The sequence below is a fragment of the Panthera uncia genome, unplaced genomic scaffold, assembly GCF_023721935.1.
Source record: "Panthera uncia isolate 11264 unplaced genomic scaffold, Puncia_PCG_1.0 HiC_scaffold_1273, whole genome shotgun sequence".
Classification (NCBI taxonomy): domain Eukaryota; kingdom Metazoa; phylum Chordata; class Mammalia; order Carnivora; family Felidae; genus Panthera; species Panthera uncia.
Window position 1 is genome coordinate 153,718 of NW_026057891.1, and position 18,533 is coordinate 172,250.

Below are 18,533 nucleotides of genomic sequence, written 5' to 3' on the forward strand. Positions count from 1 at the left end.
TACTATTTCCTCTGCTCTTCATCCCTTTGTGACGATCTATATTTCCATCCGGGATTATTTTCCTTCCGTCTGAAGAACACCCTTTCATCTTTCTTGTAGTGAGTATCTGCTGGTGATACAGTCTTTTGCAAGTCCAAAACATCCTTATTTCTTCCTATTATTTTCTCAGTGGTACCTAGTTTGTTGTCATGTTAGTCAATCCACTTAACTTTTAATTATGGTGTTCCTCATTCCTAGATTTCCATTTGGTCCTTTTCCCATCTGCTCTCATGCTCTTTAATCTCTCTTATTTCTTTAAATATAAAACATACTCTTATGTCTGGTTAAGTCTTTTCTTTTGTAAGACAAAGTGTGTGCGCATGCACAAGTGGGGGACAGGCAGAGGGAGAGGGAGAGAATCTCAAGTAGGCTCCACGCTCAGCACAGAGCCCAATGCAGGGCTTGATCTCACAATCTAGAGATCATGACCCGAGCTGAAATCAAGATTTGGATGCTTAACCGACTGAGTCACCCAGGCACCCCATGTCTGGTAAGTCTTAATAGCTTAAGTCTGTAGGCCTGCTTCTTTTGTCCATTGTTTCTGCTGGCTCTTGTCTCTCTTACATGTTTGTGATTTTTGGTTGTGAAATTGCATTCCTTGAAACTATTTCTGAGTTCCTCCAAAGACAATGGTTTGCTTCTGTCACCTGGAAGGCACTAAAAACCTGGTATCACTTTAAATTTCCAGCATGACACTTTTTTAGACTACCCAGGCTGTGCAAACAAATCAGTTTGGGGGCTGAATGTGGCTATATATTTACATATACATATATACATATATGTATACATATATATATACACACACACACATATATATACATATCCTCAGGGGAGATGGGTTTTCAGGATAAGCAATCTTCCTCGCTATCTGTAGGGCGGGGGGGGGGGGGGGAGTGAAGGAGGACAAGGGGAGATTGGAGAGGGAGGAAACAGACAGATTTGTTCACCCTTACACTGTCTTTTTTGGGGTCTCAGCCTTGTGAGGTCTCCTATCAGTCCCCCTACCATGGGCAGGACCTAAGTTTTGTCAGCTGTGCTACTGGCCCTTCCCCACCCCAGGTGCTGAAAAACAAAGTTCAATTTGATATTTGGCAAATGTCATAAGGGTGAAAAGTGGCACCAGTATCCTAATTACCTCTTTGTGTTTCTACCTCCATTTAAAATTTTTTGAGAATTCTTGGGGCGCCTGGGTGGCTGTCGGTTGAGTGTCTGACCTTGGCTCAGGTCATGATCTCACGGTTTATGAGTTCAAGCCCTACATTGAGCCCTCCAGCTCAGAGCCTGGAGCCTGCTTTGGATTCTGTGTTTCCCTCTGTCTCTCTGCCCCTCCCCCACTCACACTCTGTCTCTCTCTCTCAAAAATAAACATTAAAAAAAAAGAATATTTAAATTTTTTTGAGAATTCTTAAATTCTTTTGCAGCTCATCAATCCATTTTTAAAAATCGTTCTTGATATGTATTCCAGAAGTTTTAGTTGTTTTCAGCTGGTCCTTATCAGCCACAGCTGGAAAAAAAAATTCTTTTGACTTGTGCTTTACAATATACAGTATTGAAGCACCCCTCCTTGATCCAGAGGCAAGAGTGGAACACACACTTAGGAACCAGCTAACCTGAGGTCAAGTCTCAGATCCACAGCCAGCGTGATCTTGCTCACTTGTTTATACTCTGTGCCACTATTTCCTCCTGGGGTTCATGTGAGAAATAAATGAGGTGATACACAATCAGCACTTAACAACAGGGACTGGCCCTGAGAAGTATAATCTAATTATTATGTGAAAAACCTGTAATCATATGCCTGAGTAATGGCACACATCTTACCCAATGGTCCAACAGCGCCTGTTCCCTGGCCATCCTGCTCTGCTCTACCACGTAGTGACCCACACCTCTGTGCTTATACTGATGCTGACCAGGGGTAGTCAACTATGAGATCTGTACTGGATGTCAGGCCCAGCTGCACTCACAGGATGGGCCCTAAGTCAAGAGTAGAAATGCCATCATCATACAAGCCTGGGTGAACACACAGCCCTTTACCATTAAGAAATCTGAAACCAAACAGAAACATACACAAACGTGATTTAAGGTTTTGTAGTTTTTATGGTGGACAGTCATCGTTCGCCCCAACAGCCATCTGAAGCCAATAGTCTTGATTATTAAAAATCACGAAGTTGTATAAATGTTCTCCTCCTTTTCGAAAACCATGTTCATTTTCTCTCCACGAAACAGGACTGTCTGCAAAGCCTTGAACTGACAATGTAACCCAAGGAGCTAACTTTGGTTCATCAAAGTAGCGACTGAAAAAGAAAGAGAAATCTTAACAAACGGGAGGGCTAGGAACGTTCACATTTATATTTTCACTTATTCAGAATGAGTGGTATTTCTGATGTTCCAATGAAGCTCAGACCTTAGCTTCTATTGATAAAAAATTAAGAGATACAAATTACATTCAAATTACTATGTGGTGAACTCAATAAACGTTAACCAATACAGAATGCACAAAACCAACTTCAGCAGTTCCTACGCTTACTATGGAAAACATGTAAGATGCAAAGAAAAAAAAAAACACAGAAGTGTATAAAAATAGTTTCCCTCCATTTAACAGTGTTGTTCGCTCAACAGTCTGTGTTCACGGCAACACTGCAGAATAATTTACTGCATTTAAATAAAATCCAAGCTTCTTTTTATTATTATTATTTTTAATGTTTATTCATTTTTGAGAATGAGAGAGAGAGAGAGAGAGCATGAGCAAGGGAGGGGGAGAGAGAGGGAGACACACAATCCAAAGCAGGCTCCAGGCTCTGAGCTGTCAGCACAGAGCCCGACCCCTGCCCAAACTCATGAACCTGGAGACCATGACTTGAGCTGAAGTCAGCCACTCAACCGACTGAGCCACCCAGGTGCCCCTAAAATCCAACCTTCTTATTGAGGAAAATCAAACTACTAAACTAGTAAGTGAAAAGGGGTATTAGACTTAGAAAACCCTCAAGACTTAAATCTTAGACATTTGAAAAGTGAAGACTGCGAAGGCGTTATGTTTACTTCATAGTCTTTTTAATACGGGAATGGAGTTTCCTGACATTAGATACAATGTGGCGTTTTTTCTAGAGAGTACCTTTCCGGACCCCAACCACACACCCCATCCTGCGTGTCCAGTCCCTGGCATGTGAACCCTGCCCTGGGCAGATGTTAAGAGCGGGAACAGATGTTAGACATGATTTGGTTTCAAAGATGGTCAACTTGCTTTCTCACCCCATTTCAAAAAAAAACCTTCGCAGAACTCTAACATTTAAAACAGACCATAACGTGTTCCATAGAGTATCACCATTTTCCTAAGTGGTATTATAACTTTTGGGGCACGACGTGAAAAATGAACAGCTTGTTTTCAAGAAGCCTAATTAAACTCTGCTCTTTGTCTTTTTGTTAAGTATAAACAGAATTTTCCTCTCACCAAGGACAGTCACATCATTTAAGATGATAATGTTACCACACTGTGCACCCAAGTGAGGAAAAAAGAGAAGACGTGTGCAAGAGAGCCCTGCGATCTGGAACAGTAGCCCTGCCCCGGACGTGTCACGCTGGCATGAACAAGCAAGACCTAAAAGGCAAAAAAAAGTTCTCACCACAGCTGTTCCAACAGGAGACGTATCTTCTCTGGAACTATGAACCCAGTGATTGTACACAAGTAAGCTTTTGCCACCACCGTGCTCGGCTGAGGACAACAATAGGTTGATACGAAATTATTCGGCTCATTATTTCTGTAGCACACACACACACAAAAGAGAAAGAAAGAAAATACCTCTGTTATCTCCCACCTGATCATTTTCAAAGTATAAACCCCCATGAAGAACGCAGAGCTGGCCACGCCCCAGCCCGGGCCCCCCGGACGCACAGTTGGGCGTTACTGAAGACGGCGCCCAGCCAGTCCAGGAGCTCAGGGGCGCTGCAAGCCGCCCCCGGGGCTCCCCCGAGCTCGCCGCTCCGCAGCACCGGGCACTGCAGCTCGCTCGCCGTGCTCAGGGCTACTCGCGGCTGCCGCTCCTGAATTCCGTAACTGGAAAAGTACGACATCATCCTTGATTCTTCTGCACCTTAGAACACACCATAAAAGGCCATGTGAGTACTGGAAACAAGATCGGCGAATCCCTGGAACCACCCCATTCCCTCCCGACAGTTCCGGGGAGCAGGCGGGATGAAGTAAAGCAGAAGGAGGGTGTGCAAAGCTGTATTCAAATTAAAATCATTTAAGTTCCTTTGGGCTCCTTGGTGCCAAAGTTCTGTAAACATTCGCTTTCTTTCACTTTTCCTGGAAACGCATAACCCTTTCACGTCCAACCCATAGTAGTATCATAGGTGCCCTAATCTGAGAATTTTGATTGACTAAATAAAAAAGCACCACTTATGTATAAATAAAATTAGTGAACTCTACAGAGAGGAGCTTATTTGCATAATCTCTCTAAAGGAAGCACAAGACGAACTGAACGATGGCAGCATCTCATCTGAGCTTGTCTTTAAAAACCCAGTAAAATCAATGTATCTTCACGGATTTTCCAACAGCCTTGGGAGACAGCAGTAGTGGCCCCCTTAGTGGGGGGAGCAACAGGCAGGCTTTCTTACTGTCCAGGGCAATAGAAATAATCTGCTCTCCATCTCAACTCCACCTACCCCCATCCCCCACCACCAGGAGCAAAGGTCAGCAGGCTTACTGGCCAGTATAAGACTGGAGTTCCGGATTCCTCTTCTGTAATGCAGCCCACTCCATGCACGGGTGTCACCTGGCCCACTGTGTATCACCCTGTAGGTACTGGGACTTGGTGCACTACTGTATATGCTCATAGTCCAGCCACTGACACTATGAATAATTAAATCCTTTGCCTCTGACCTGAGTCTCGTACCTTCTGCCAGCATCCATGAGACTGTGCAGGCTAACTTCTTAGCTTACAAGTGGGGAAAATCTCAGACCTTCCCCAGTTCCTGATAAGCCCTTAGAATAATATGCAGTCTTAGGAACACAGAACTCTCCAGAACCCAATATACAGAAGGTACTCAATGAACACTTCGAGCAACTGAATTGTCAGTCAGTGTCTCTGCCCTCTTGTATCTCTACCATAAGTAGGAGAAGCACTGAAGCATTCCAGACCCATGCAAGCAACCTACAGCACCCAGTGACCAGAAACTTCCAAGGAAGAGCAGATGGATAGGCGTGATCTCCAAAATGGACCTATGTGTCTCCCTATTCTCCAAAACAGAGTACCACACCATCATAACTGATGATCTGACCCATGACAATCTTGTGATGGACCAAAGATACACTCTAAAAGGACCAAGGCACATGGCAGTTGTAAGCAAATCAACATTGTCTGGGGACCCCTGAACTAAATTTAACGTTCAATCAATTTCAAGTTATGACAAATTTAACCTGACAATGAATGGTCTGCCTGATTATTATCTTGCCATAATCAACAGTTTGTATTTAGAATGTGTGTTATTTAAAAATGTGCAGCCAAGGCTATCTGAGGTAAGCTGCAGGAAGGAAGAGGACAAACAGCTAAGAGTTAGCTGCTCTGAAGCCATCATCTCTGGATCCAAACATACCCCACGGTGATGGAGGCAGATGCCTGTGGGCCTAGATCATCTTGATGTATAGCTTTTGGGGAGGGCAGAGGGCTGCAAGCAGCTTCCTGAATAATGTTTATGCATATATGTATACAATATCCTAGACCATAAGGATGAATCACCTGTTTGAATTCTCTATTACCCCCCTTTAATCAATAATTGGATTTCCAAGTCATTGTATTGTTACATATTTTTCATACCTGTGTGATGCCAAGCCAAGAGAAAATCAAATTTCAAGGGCTTCTTTTCTTTGAAGGACCAAGAAACTCTTTCATACTTCTTAGAATCCAGGTTAAGGGATAAATCCATCAAATCAATGGAAACAACTTAAAAAATGGAAAGAGGAATACATCGTTCATTCACATATACTACAGCCTACACTGTGGCAAAAGTGTTGTATTAAAAAGCATCAGAATTTTTGGAATTTTGTGAATAGTAAAAATTATTTTGTTCTTCTTGCATTCCTTTGGTTTACCAAATCAAAACTCTGCCTTGTTTTAAATTCATACTTTTTCCTAGGTCAAAGACCAAGAGCAGAGGTCCTTGGGAAGTCAATCCTAAATCTACCTATGGATGTGGCAGCCTCACTTATTCACGTTTTAAGCCTGACACTATCAGTAGAACCATCTCTTTTCACTCACAGGTGAATCTCTACTAGTAATCATAAAAATTCGGTGAAAGTAAAGGAAATTCTTTATTAAGAACAAGTTGTAGACTCTTATGTTGGGTTCATTACTTTGAATTTTTGACCCAAAACATATATTTAATCAACCATTCCAACTCTGTGATCTGTATAAGATTCAGCCTACAGCTGCAGAGAAATAGATACAACAGCAATCTTATTCTCTCCAAAGCTCAACCTAGAGCCCCTTGAGTCAGAAGTTTTAAAGACAAGAAAAAGCCATAGTTCTTCTAAACAAAAAGAACAGCAGCAATTCAAACATTTAAACTTCAATAGCTACAGGACGATTACTAACTTGTTGGAAGCTGATGGAGCATAATACTTACTAAACTTCATGATTTTTCTGCCAGAATACTGAGATGGACGACCTTGAAGTCCAGTTTCTTCATAAGTATCTTTATCCAGTGATAAAATTAATTTCCCTAAAAATCAAATAATTCCCCCAAAAAAGATGCTAAAATATGACATGTTCTCTGACTGAACAGAGAACACAGCAAATTCAACAGTTAGATATGAGGGTAATAAACTACATACAAGGATCTTCCTTGTGATACAAAGATATTATTTATACATACATCTTACTTATGTAGAAGGATATTTTAATGTATTATACATACATGGATATTATGATAGTGAAAACAGAAATATGTACATTTTTATTAAAGAAATAATAGTTAAATCATGGTATATCTATTCACTGGAATACCTTCAAAATATTAAAAATAGTAAGTCAGAACTATATGCCCTGATATGGAAAGATGTTTATGACATATTGGGGAAAAAAGCAAACTGAGAAACAATGTAATACAATGAAATTTATGTTTAAAAAAAAAAAAAAAAGAACAAGCTTTATGTCTGTTTATAAATTTATAGGAAATGTCAAGAGAAGGGAGCCTGGGTGGCTCAGTCAGTTGGGAGTCCAACTTCAGCTCAGGTCATGATTTCATGGTTCATGAGCTTAAGCCCCATATCAGGCTCTCTGCTGTCAGTACAGAGCCCGCTTCAGATCCTCTCTCTTTGCCCCTCCACTGTTCGCTCTCTCTCTGTCTCTCAAAAATAAAACATTAAAAAAAATAAAGAAAATGTCAGGAAGAATAAACACCAATAATTCCTAATTGTTAACAATAATTCCTTCTAAGAAGGGGAATGAATCTGGAGTTTTGACTTTTTTTTTTTTTTTTTTACAGTATTTCTTGTAAAATCAAAGAAAAGACTGAGTGTTGTTACCATTTGGCAGCAGGGCAACTGTATTATCTTCATCAATATTTGTATGGTATGTTAGTGCATAGCACGAACCTATAAGAGAAAGAGCCCAGACCAGAAATTAAGGGGAAAAAAAAAAATCACACCTACAAAAATTTAGCAGATTATCTTTACACTGTAACAAATATTCCAGGTGATTAAAGGTCAGTATCCACCACTGCTCCAGCTCACTCAATCAACCTCAAACCTGCCAAGGCTGAGCTGGAGGACACAGAGGCCACACTCTAGCTAGTTCATGCCCCCCCTCCCCCCAGGGCCTATTTGTGCCAGGTGACTGCCATCAAGCAGAAAATGGACTCAGGGTGGAGTGCGTACCCCCGGGGATGCTGGCAGAGGCACAAAGTAGAACACTAGGGAAATGTATACACTTGAGAGGAAGGGTTCCAGGTAAAGTTTCAAAATGCGCCAGGAACTTGTGTGAGGTTAGGAAAGCCATGCAGCCTCTCTGAACCTCAGTTTCCTCACCTGTAAAATGGGGATCATAGCCCTAATTTGGAGAGCTGTTGCAAGAGTTCAGATAGTTAAAAGTGCCTGTTGCAGCCAGTGTCCACATTATTAACAAATTAGTACCGAATTTCAGAGCAGATGAAAGGAATAAAGTTGATGGGGCCAGGGACAACATGTCAGTTTCTCGAGCAGTGCCAGCAGCACCTGAAGGAGAGGAACTGCAAGGAACTGGATTCTTCATAGCTCCATGCAGAGGACAGACACAGGGCCGGCAACAAGATAAGGGGCTTACTCACAGTGATTCATGTAGTGAGGGTGCATTCCCTAAAGACACTGACATACAGTTTCAAACAAGTGGCCCCTACAAAACAACTACAACAGAGAAATCAACCCAGCAGACACGAATGGAAATGGGGTGAGCAGAAGAGGGTCAGAGCCACAAAATCTAAGCAGAAGGCACTGAACCATAAACAGGCACACCGCCTGGTGAACAGCCGCTGTGGCTGCATCAGGAGATGAACCCTTTGAGACTGCTGAGTGGGGACTGAGTGGGAACACAGTGGTCTCTGCAGCCACACACCCAATAGCAGTGTATCTGAACACACAGATCCCAAGACCTTCCTCTCCCTGGATCCTTGTTTTAAGATGAGAGATACCTTCATCTTACAACATCCCCATGCCACACTTGTGAACAAGTGTAATCAGAAACCACCACCTACAGAGAGCGCCAGAAAGTGTAGGGTGAGAACACTGAGGGCAGGGGGGCGATGCACGCACTTGACCACACAGACCATCTCCAGAGGCCCTGTTGAAGACAAGGGAAGACCCCTAGTATTGTGATGTGATCTAACTATCCTTTCTCAGCTTGCCACATTCATAGATATGATCAGGTTTTCCTCACCTTTCTTCACAAAGGTGTTGATGAATTCATGTGTAATTAACTCATGAAGAGGTAAGTTCTTCACAAAGTAATAGGGTCCGGTTTCCATGACCAGGTTTTTCAGTTCTTTTGATAGTATCCCACATTCAGGAATCAGAAATGAAACCTATTGGAATGTGTAATATAAATAAGCCTTATTTTCATGTAGATTAACCCCCAGCTTTTTAGGGATGCTGTAACATATGAAGGCTGCTAACTATTCCCCCACAGGTTTCTATAAAACTCTTAAATTAATTTACCAGTCTCAGGAAAAAAGAAATTTGACAATTCATGTTATTTGTGTATTCAAACATTATAGGAAAGCTGAATGAGAAAAAAAAATTAATAGAAAGCTCTTGCTTGCATTTCATCTTTTGCAAATAAGCAATATCTTTTGTATCCTGTCCACTACTCTAATTTTTAGGGCAATCTAGTACAATGGAATATCCCTAGATTTGTTTATCCTGGTACCAGCTGGAATCAAAGGGACTGTCCTTTAGGGCTTACAGAAATTAGGGACATCAATCATTAACAGGCTCCACGAAAGCATAAGTGCTCCTGGTTATTTCCATTTTCTAGACAGAAGAATTCTACAGATCAGCCCAGGCGGGAGAAGGCACACACCCTGACTGCTGCTGGTGAGGAGCTTTCCATCTAAGGCAGAGATGTTAAGCCTAACCAGTTTCAAATGTGGCCCAAATGCTCCACACCTTGAAAAGTGCTCTCCCAAAGCTCAAACACCAGTCTATTCCTGAGGGACCAAGGTCACCATTTGTGTCTCTGAAAAACTGCCAGTCAGACCTGGGTGGAGATGAGGCTGATCAATTTCAAGTAAAAGTAAAAGGCTTAAACCAGTTTAAGTCGAGTTTTTGGAGGCCTCACCACTTAAATGGGTTGGTGAGAACGGACCATTAGACCCTTGACTAACATTTGGATTATTCTCCTCTTCTCTTGCCAGATGCTGGATGAACCAATAATTAACCTCACTGATGCCTCAACTTCCACATCTGCAGAAAGGCGCCCCATGCGGCTGGCATTTTTACGAAGCAAAAGCCAAAGTTACCCCCCCTGTAAAGCTCTTAAATTATGCTTGCAAACAGGGACACCACGACTCATTTCACTCTAAACCTGACAACCTAGCGCGCTCCAGCTGGAGACCACAGAAGGTAACAGGCAAAGTGGAAACTTTTCTCAGAGATAAAACTAGTTCCTCTAAACAGTTTAGAAAAGCATGTGCTTCCTGGTCTGGACTCGGCAAGATGCTCCCATGAGGTGGGAGAAGGAATCAAGAGGTGGGGAGGGGCGCGAGGCCCCAATTTGGAGCCAGTCCGCGGCTCCACGTGGCAGACGTCACAGCCTTTCAACTCCAGAGGCCCGTGCCTGACTTTTCCCTCCGAAGAAAGTGTTCCACCGGGGGCGGGGCCAAAGTAGCCAGCGACGCTTTGGAATCGGCCCAGAGCAAATCGCCCAGCCCCTCCTTGCGAGGACAGGACACTGCCCCTACTCCCGGCCCATCCTGGGAGTTGTAGTCCTGCAGCTCTGCAAACTACCAGCTCGGAGTAGTTTAGAGACTACAGCTCCCAAAGTGCCTAGCGCGGGGCCCCGCCCCTCTTCGCGCTGAGGGCGGGCTCCTCACTGAACGCGACTTTCCCCACATCTCTCCAGCTCCCGGAGACGGGGTACTTCCTGAGTGGCTCACGACGGCCAGACTCACCCTGTAATTATGGTAGTGCGTCTCCACAAGATGCCGGTGGCGCGACTTGTCATGGCCGAAGTTGGATTTCTCGCAGACCAGCAAGTGTCGGGGAACCTCTCGCAGCCTGCGCAGTGTGGCCATGCTCTCTCCGGCGCAAGCCCTGAGCGAGCTCCGGGAGCCCAGTCCCTCCGCTTCGCTCCGCCCCTCCGCCTGGCCCCGCGGGCATGCGCATTGCAGCTGCGCAGTGCCGGTTGAGGCTGCTCGGGCTTGGTGACCGGTTAGGGGTGAGGGCGGGCCTGGGTTTCTTCGGAACCTTAGGTTCCTGAACCTTGGGTACCTGAAACCGCAAATTCATTGCCTAAAGGGGAAATACCTGGTACCTGGAAACCTGGAACTTGCTTTTTCAAACCCACCTTTCTCGCCAAGACCTCCGTCCCTCCCTGGTGCTGTCTTGCCGTATATCCTCCCTCTGTTCCTTCACAAATGGTTTAGGAGTTTTGTGCAGGAAGATAATACACAATTTCTGTTTTCGGCCCTACAATACGACTCCGTCGGAACCACTTTAAGATCCCTTTTTAAAAATCCCACCTGAACGGCTTTAAAAATTTTGTTACTATTGTTACAATGTGAGAATTCGTTTTTCCATAATTTTTCTGATCAAGTACTATACGTTTCTCAAGCTGGAGTATGCACAGCCCCAATTCTGTGCTGAGAGGATGCAAAACAGCAGACTATCTGTGGTACAACTGTCTGGAGCGTCAATTTTAAGATTTGGAACAACCGAAGTTACGTAATTTACAAGGTAAGTATTTAAAAATTTTAAACAGACCGGGCCAGTAACGTGTGCCCAAAATGTCAGACTATCTCTGAGAAAACTAAGAAAAACATATTAACCATTATTTTAAACAGGAAAAATTATAAGGAATAGCAGGTTAATTGAAAAATTCTACCAATTTCCTGAATCACAATATGGCACCTAGCGGTGTTACAAATGTCATATTAGGATATAAAATGCTTAAAACATTACCTCTTAGTCACGTCACAAGTAGCAGTGGCCTCTCTTAGACCACCATCAGACGTGTACACACACCTTTGCTGATAATACAAAATTTGCAAAGTGCTGTAATTTTATGGTCTACCAGTTGTATTTGGAGCCAATGTGAAGGTTTTCTTGCAAGCCATTTAGTTTAAAATATGTTATTAAGTTTTGAAAATTCAATATAAATTATATCAGCTGAAGATTGATAAACAGCCACTATGCCATTCTGGTATTCATAACTCAGTGTTCCTCCAGGGAAATCGTACTTGCAGATATGTTTTATGGGGGTGTGCCTGTATTATGAAATAGAAGGCAAAAATCTCATTTATTTTAAATGTTTATTTATTTTTGAGAGAGAGAGAGCTCAAGCAGGAGAGGGGCAGAGAGATGGAGACACAGAATCTGAAGCAGACCCCAGGCTTTGAGCTGTCAGCACAGAGCCGGACGCGGGGCTCGAACCTGCAAACCGTGAGGTCATGATCTGAGCCAAAGTCAAATGCTCAGACGACTGAGTCATCCAGGTGCTTCTAAAACTCTCATTTATTTTAAAGACTAAAGCTGAGGGTGCGCCTGGGTGCCTCAGTCGGTTAAGTGTCCAACTTCAGCTCGGGTCATGATCTCGCAGCCTGTGAGTTCGAGCCCTGCGTCTGGCTCTGTGCTGACAGCTTGGAGCCTGGAGCCTGCTTCAGATTCTGTGTCTCCCTCTCTCTCTGCCCCTCCCCCACTCATGCACTGTCTGTCTCTCTGTCAAAAATAAATAAACACACAAAAAAATAAAAAAGACTAAAGCTATAACTTCAAGTAAGTTTGGGACTGCAGAATCCTTTCATCCTCCCTCCACAGTGTTCTGGAGTTCTGTCTGTAATGACTCATTTCTCCCTGCCTGCTGGGTCATTTCTGTCAGTATACAAATGTGCTTAATGTTGTGCATTAAGTGAAGGCACTTCCTTTGACCCTGAATTCCTCTGCATTCTCACCATTCTGTTTCTCTGCTCCGTAAAAGCCACTTCTCTGCACATTCTCTCCTGAACCCAATATATTTTAGCTTTCCTCCATACTACTTCACTGACCTGGCTTTCATCAAGGTCTTTCCATTTGCCAAATTCAAAGCCAAGTTTCTGTTCTTATCTCAGTCTTTTAGCTGCACTCAACACAGATGATACAATTGAACACTTCTTCCTTGTATTAACTATATTTTCTTATCTTCTTTTTAAAAATTTCTCTGATGCTCTGGATCTGGGGCCTCACTGACTAGGGTGGGACTGCCCCTTCCAGGTTTAGATAACTCCTAAAGATAGCAAATAATTTGTGCAGGGAGCATGTCTTTCATTTGCAAACCAACTAATCCAGAGCTTACACCCTGTCACCTCTTCTGGAAACTGTTAGGCTCGCTCCAGGCTAATGTTCCCCTGCCCTAATAACCCCAGGGCCAGGTCCTAGATAACTAGGGACAGTCCTGATGCTCCAGAGCCCACTGAAACTGTTCAGACTAGCCACTCCTAAGCCTACATAGTCTGTCTACCCTGCCTCAGTCATTCCTTCCCATAATAAAAGCTCTGACTGATGCTCTGCCCTCACTTCCCCTGCCTCCTGACCAACCTAGAAGCTTCCTGTTGTGGCTCCGGATTCTAGGGAGCTGTGAGTAAAAACTTCCTTTATGACAGTCATTTCTGTGCATGCTTGCCATCCCTGTCAGAACAAATCTCTGGGTACATTTGAAAACCCTCCTTCTTGGTACACTCCCCTGTGGATTTTTGAGAACCTTTCTTCTGGACCCCCGCTTACCTTACTCTATTTCCTCCTGCCCTTCCTCCTCCACTAGATCTCTAGTGATCCATACCTTCCCCGCTTCTCTTTCCTGCCCTCTCTTCTCAGAGTGATCCCTCGTGATCTCAGCTTTCAGAACCATCTATCTGTACCACCAGGCCTGGGTCCTCATCCCTGGGGTGGGGGTGAGGGACACCCAGGCATCATTCTTGACTCTTCTACACTTCTCACCCCATATCTGTGGCTTGTTGGCTCTGCCTGCAGCATGCATCCTGGTGGCGGCCTCTTCTCACTCACTGCCTCTGTTTCTACAACCAGTTTCAGCCACCTTCCCCTCTCTCAGTTGACTGCTAGACACAGGCTTCTAACTACCTCCCTGCTTCCTGTCTTCTGCGGTCTCTTCTCCCCTCAGTATCCAAACCGATCTCAAAAATGTGAAAAATGTCATACAGACATACCTCATTTTATTGCACTTTACTTTACTATGCTCTGCAGATACTGTTTTTTTAAAAAAAAATTTAATGTCTATTCATTTTTTGAGAGAGAGAGACAGCATGAGTGGGAGAGGGGCAGAGAGAGAGGAAGACACAGAATCTGAAGCAGGCTCCAGGCTCCGACCTGTCAGCACAGAGCCTGATGTGGGGATTGAACCCACGAACCGTGAGATCATGACCTGAGCCAAAGGTGGACGCTTAACCAACTGAGCCACCCAGGGGCTTTGCATATACTGTGTTTTTAACAAACTGAAGGTTTGTAGCAACCCTGTGTTGAGCAAGTCTATTGGTGCCATTTTTACAAAGGCATCTGCTTGCTTTGTGTAACTGTCATATTTTGGTAATTCTTACACTACGAACTGTTTCATTATTATTTGTTACTGTGATCTGTGATCAGTAATTACAACTCTGAAAACTCAGGTGATGGTTAGCATTTTTTTGGCAATAAACAATTTTTTAATCAAGGTATGAATATTTTTTTAAATGTTTATTTATTTTTGAGAGAGAGCACACAAGCGGGGGAGGGGCAGAGAGAGAAGGAGATACAGAATCAGAAGCAGGCTCCAGGCTCTAAGCTGTCAGCACAGAGCCTGACTCAGGCCTCGAACTCACAAGCTGTGAGATCATGACATAAGCTGAAGTTGGATGCTTAACCAACTGAGCCACCTAGGTGCCCCGGTATATACATTTTTTTTAAGACAAAATGCCATTGCACACTTAATAGATTACAGTATAGTGTAAGCATAACTTTTATATGCACTGGGGAACCAGGAAATTTATTTGACTCACTTCACTGCATATTCACTTTATTGTGGTTGGCTGGAACCAAACTGCACTATATCTGAGGCAGGCCTGTATATGCTACCCACCCCCCACTTAAACCCTGCCTGGCTTTAACCTGGCTTTTCATTGCACTAGTATAAAAGCTTAGATAACCTGGCCCCTGCCTACCTCTGCAGCCTCATCTGCTACCCTTGCTTGTTCATACTATTATTTGTCTGAATTTCTGGTATCTAGAGCTGAAAGCAATCTTTTTATTTTTTTTTTTAATGTTTATTCATTTTTGAGAGAGAGCAAGTGAGCATGAGCCGAGGAGGGGCAGAGAGGGAGACAGAATCTGAAGCAGGCTCTAGGCTCTGAGCTGTCAGCACAGTGCCCAATGCGGGGCTCAAACCCATGGACCGTGAGATCATGACCTGAGACAAAGTCAGACACTTAACTGACTGAGCCAGCCAGGTGCCCTGAACTGAAAACAATCTTAATTGACAAATGGATATTAGATCACAGATTCGGGAGCATAGCACAAGTCTGAGGATGAAGGGCCAGGAATGGCTTAAAAAAAAAAAAAGAAGAAGAAGAAAGAAATAAGAAGCAAAACATAACCGATTTGTATGTATATATCCAAAAGAATATAGTAGCAAATATGAATTTTTAAATGACCACACCAAGAGACTTGCAAAAAAAAATTACCTTTGTATTCTAAAAACACAAAAATATACTTAGTAAATATAAAAGGATAACAGTTTTACACATCACATTTTGGGACTATGATACAATAAAATTAGAAGTACAAAAATAATTTAAATATCCTCAACTCAGGGCGCTGGGGTGCCTCCGTCAGTTAAGTGTCCAATTTGATTTCAGCTCAGATCATGATCTCTCAGTTCATGAGACTGAGCTCGGGCTCTGCGCTGACAGCACAGAGCCTGCTTGGGATTCTCTTTCTCTGTTTCTCTGCATCTCGCCCATGCACGCAAATGCGCACGTTCTCTCTCTCTCTCAAAATGAATAAACATTTAAAAATAGATAAATATGCTCAACTCCGTGAAAACATTAAGATATTATTCTACATAAATTAATGCCTGCATCAGTGTGCAAATTCAAGGCACAAATACATTGCCTATAAATATACAGCTGACCCTTGAACAACACTGAAGTTAGGATGCACACACTCCTTTATCCCCTGCAGTCAAAAATCAGCATATAGCTTTTGACTCCCCCCAAACTTAATTACTGTTGACTGGAAGCCTTACTGTTAATAAATTACCACCTATTTTATATATGTATTATATACTATATTCTTAAAGGAAATGAGAAAAATTGTTAAAATGAAGGAAAATACATTTATAGTACTGTAGTGTAAAAAATCCACATATAAGTAGACCTGCAAACTTCAAACCCGTGTTATTCAATTGTACATGCAAGTGTATTGTATTTATACTGGTGAAAGGAGAGAGCTTTCCATCTCTGAAGCTCCTGGGTATGTTCATCAGTAGGCAGCCAACCTAAAATCTGTTAACATCATCCCATTACAGGTGGGAGCAGCAGGGAAGGTGGTGCTGGGAACTGTAACTATTGAAGACACCAGTAATAAATCAGAGGACTCCATCCTGCCAAGCCTAAACTTGACCTCACAGTCTTTATCAGCACAGGGCTCCAGGCAGCTGCCACGAATGGACGGGTGTTGGGGTACAAGATCAAAACTACCCTATGATGGCAGGCAGCCTGGGAACTGGATCCAGCAGGTACAGTGGAAAAAAATCAGCGGCCCCCAAGAATATATGATGCACTCCAAGTGAGGACTTGAATCCCTGGAGTTTTGGGAAGGCTCAGAGGCAGACTGCTTCATGTCCTCTCCCTCTGACTGGTTGGGAATCGATGGAACATGCAAACATATTAACACTGGCAGCTGTGTGGACTGTGTCAACACATGGAAGTGCACAAATGGAGTATTTTAAAACAGAACACAATGTTATATGTCAATTGTATCTCAATAAATCTGGGGGAGAAAAGCAGAACCCAAAACAGTCACACCGTCTGACTAAAACTCTGTCACATATGTTCATTACAATTTTGGAAGAGGATTTTGAAATGGTTGACATTTTTTATAAAGCTCATTCTTTTGTTTAAAGTGAAAAACATATGTTTAGAAGTAAATTGGTACATAAAAAATTTAAATCTTAGCTATCCAGGGACTTCAGATATCTAGGATGAGGCATTTCTGTTTATCTTGGATTTTACTATAATGTGAAAACTATTAATCCACAATGCAGTTAATGAAATAGTATACATTAACAGAGAAAGGGGCAATCACCATAATTTTATATATAATTATCAATAACTGTATAATAATATATAATATTACATATTCAGTATTGAACACTTATAATGAATCAGGAACTAACTACCGCAAGCACTTTATATTAATTATCTCATAAGAATCCTTTCTGAGGTAGGTTTTAGTAGGTTTTAGTACCTTCAACTTAGAGGCTAATTAATAACGCATAGAATAGAATAAGAAACTTTAAAATGTGAAAGGCTCTCAGGGTGCCTGGGTGGCTCAATCAGTTTAAGTGGCTGACTTTGGCTCAGGTCATGGTCTCGCAGCTTGTGAGTTTGAGTCCTGCACTGGGAGTAATATTCAGTAATAATCATATCTTTTTTTTTTTTTTTTAATGTTTATTTTTGAGAGGAGCAGAGGAGGGGCAGAGAGAGAGGATGACACAGAATCGGGCACAGGCTCCAGGCTCTGAACTGTCAGCACAGAGCCTGATGTGGGGCTCGAACCCACAGACTGTGAGATCATGACTGCAGCCGAAGTCAGCCACTTAATCAACTGAGCCACCAGGCACCCCTATACCACATCTTACTGCATTCATCAGCTGATGGACATTTGGGCTCTTTCCATAATGTGGCTATTGTTGATAGTGTTGCTATAAACATTGGGGTGCATGTGCTCCTTCAAATCAGCATTTTTGTGTACTTTGGATAAATATCTAGTAGTGCAATTGCTGGGTCATAGGGTAGTTCTATTTTTAATTTTTGAGGAACCTCTAGACTGTTGTCCAGAGGGGCTCCACCAGTTTGCTTTCCCACCAACAATGCAAAAGGCTTTCTCTTTCTCCATATCCTCACCAACATCTGTTGTTTCTTGAGCTATAAATTTTAGCCATTCTGACAGGTGTGAGGTAGTAACTCATTGTGGTTTTGATTTATATTTCCCTGATGATGAGTGATGTTGAGCATCTTTTCATGTGTCTGTTTGTCATCTGGATGTCTTCTTTGGAAAACTGTCTATTCATGTCCTCTGCCCCATTTCTTCACTGGATTGTTTTGTGGGTGTTGAGTTTGGTAAGTTCTTTATAGATTTTGGATCCTAACCCTTCATCCAGTATCATTTGCAAATATCTTCTCCCATTCTGTTGGTTGCCTTTTAGTTTTGTTGATTGTTTCCTTCGCTGTGCAGAAGCTTTTTATCTTGAGGTCCCAGTAGTTCATTTTTGCTTTTGTTTCCCTTGCCTCTGGAGACATGTCTAATAAGTTACTGTGGCTGAGGTCACAGAGGTTGCTACCTGTTTTGTAGGATTTTTATGGTTTCCTGTCTTACATTTAGATCTTTCATCATTTTAAATTTATTTTTGTGTATGGTGTAAGAAAGTGGTCCAGGTTCATTCCTCTGCTTGTTGCTGTTCAGTTTTCCAACACCATTTGCTAAAGAGACTTTTTTCCATTGGATATGCTTTCCTGCTTTGTCAAAGATTAGTTGGCCATATATATGTAGGTCCATTTCTGGGTTC

At 42.7% G+C, this 18,533-nt stretch overlaps 1 protein-coding gene and 1 long non-coding RNA gene across 2 annotated transcripts; one reads left to right on the forward strand and one right to left on the reverse strand.

Moving 5' to 3' along the window:
• Nucleotides 1–2,110: 2,110 nt before the first annotated feature.
• Nucleotides 2,111–10,870, reverse strand: LOC125916864 (ribonuclease P protein subunit p40). The gene is made up of 8 exons (XM_049623123.1): nt 10,675–10,870; nt 8,943–9,087; nt 7,559–7,627; nt 6,658–6,753; nt 5,850–5,975; nt 3,926–4,124; nt 3,657–3,791; nt 2,111–2,330 (listed from the first exon to the last, which is right to left on the reverse strand). Exons 1-8 carry the CDS (start codon nt 10,795–10,797, stop codon nt 2,132–2,134), a joined length of 1,092 nt encoding a protein of 363 aa, XP_049479080.1. The 5' UTR covers nt 10,798–10,870; the 3' UTR covers nt 2,111–2,131.
• A 38-nt stretch (nt 10,871–10,908) lies between these two features.
• LOC125916865 (uncharacterized) lies at nt 10,909–16,767 on the forward strand. Its single transcript, XR_007456050.1, has 2 exons — nt 10,909–11,458; nt 16,272–16,767. It is a non-coding gene; the product is annotated as an uncharacterized LOC125916865 (long non-coding RNA).
• Nucleotides 16,768–18,533: the final 1,766 nt, after the last annotated feature.

Bases quoted from the DNA above. Each gene is read 5' to 3' on its own strand.
- LOC125916864 (XM_049623123.1), bottom strand. From the start codon at position 10,797: ATGGCCACACTGCGCAGGCTGCGAGAGGTTCCCCGACACTTGCTGGTC. The intron at 6,754-7,558 runs GTAACAACACTC...TTTGATTTTTAG, and splicing joins AGTTGCCCTGCTGCCAAATG to GGAAATTAATTTTATCACTG. The intron at 5,976-6,657 runs GTAAGTATTATG...CCATTTTTTAAG, and splicing joins CAGAAAAATCATGAAGTTTA to TTGTTTCCATTGATTTGATG.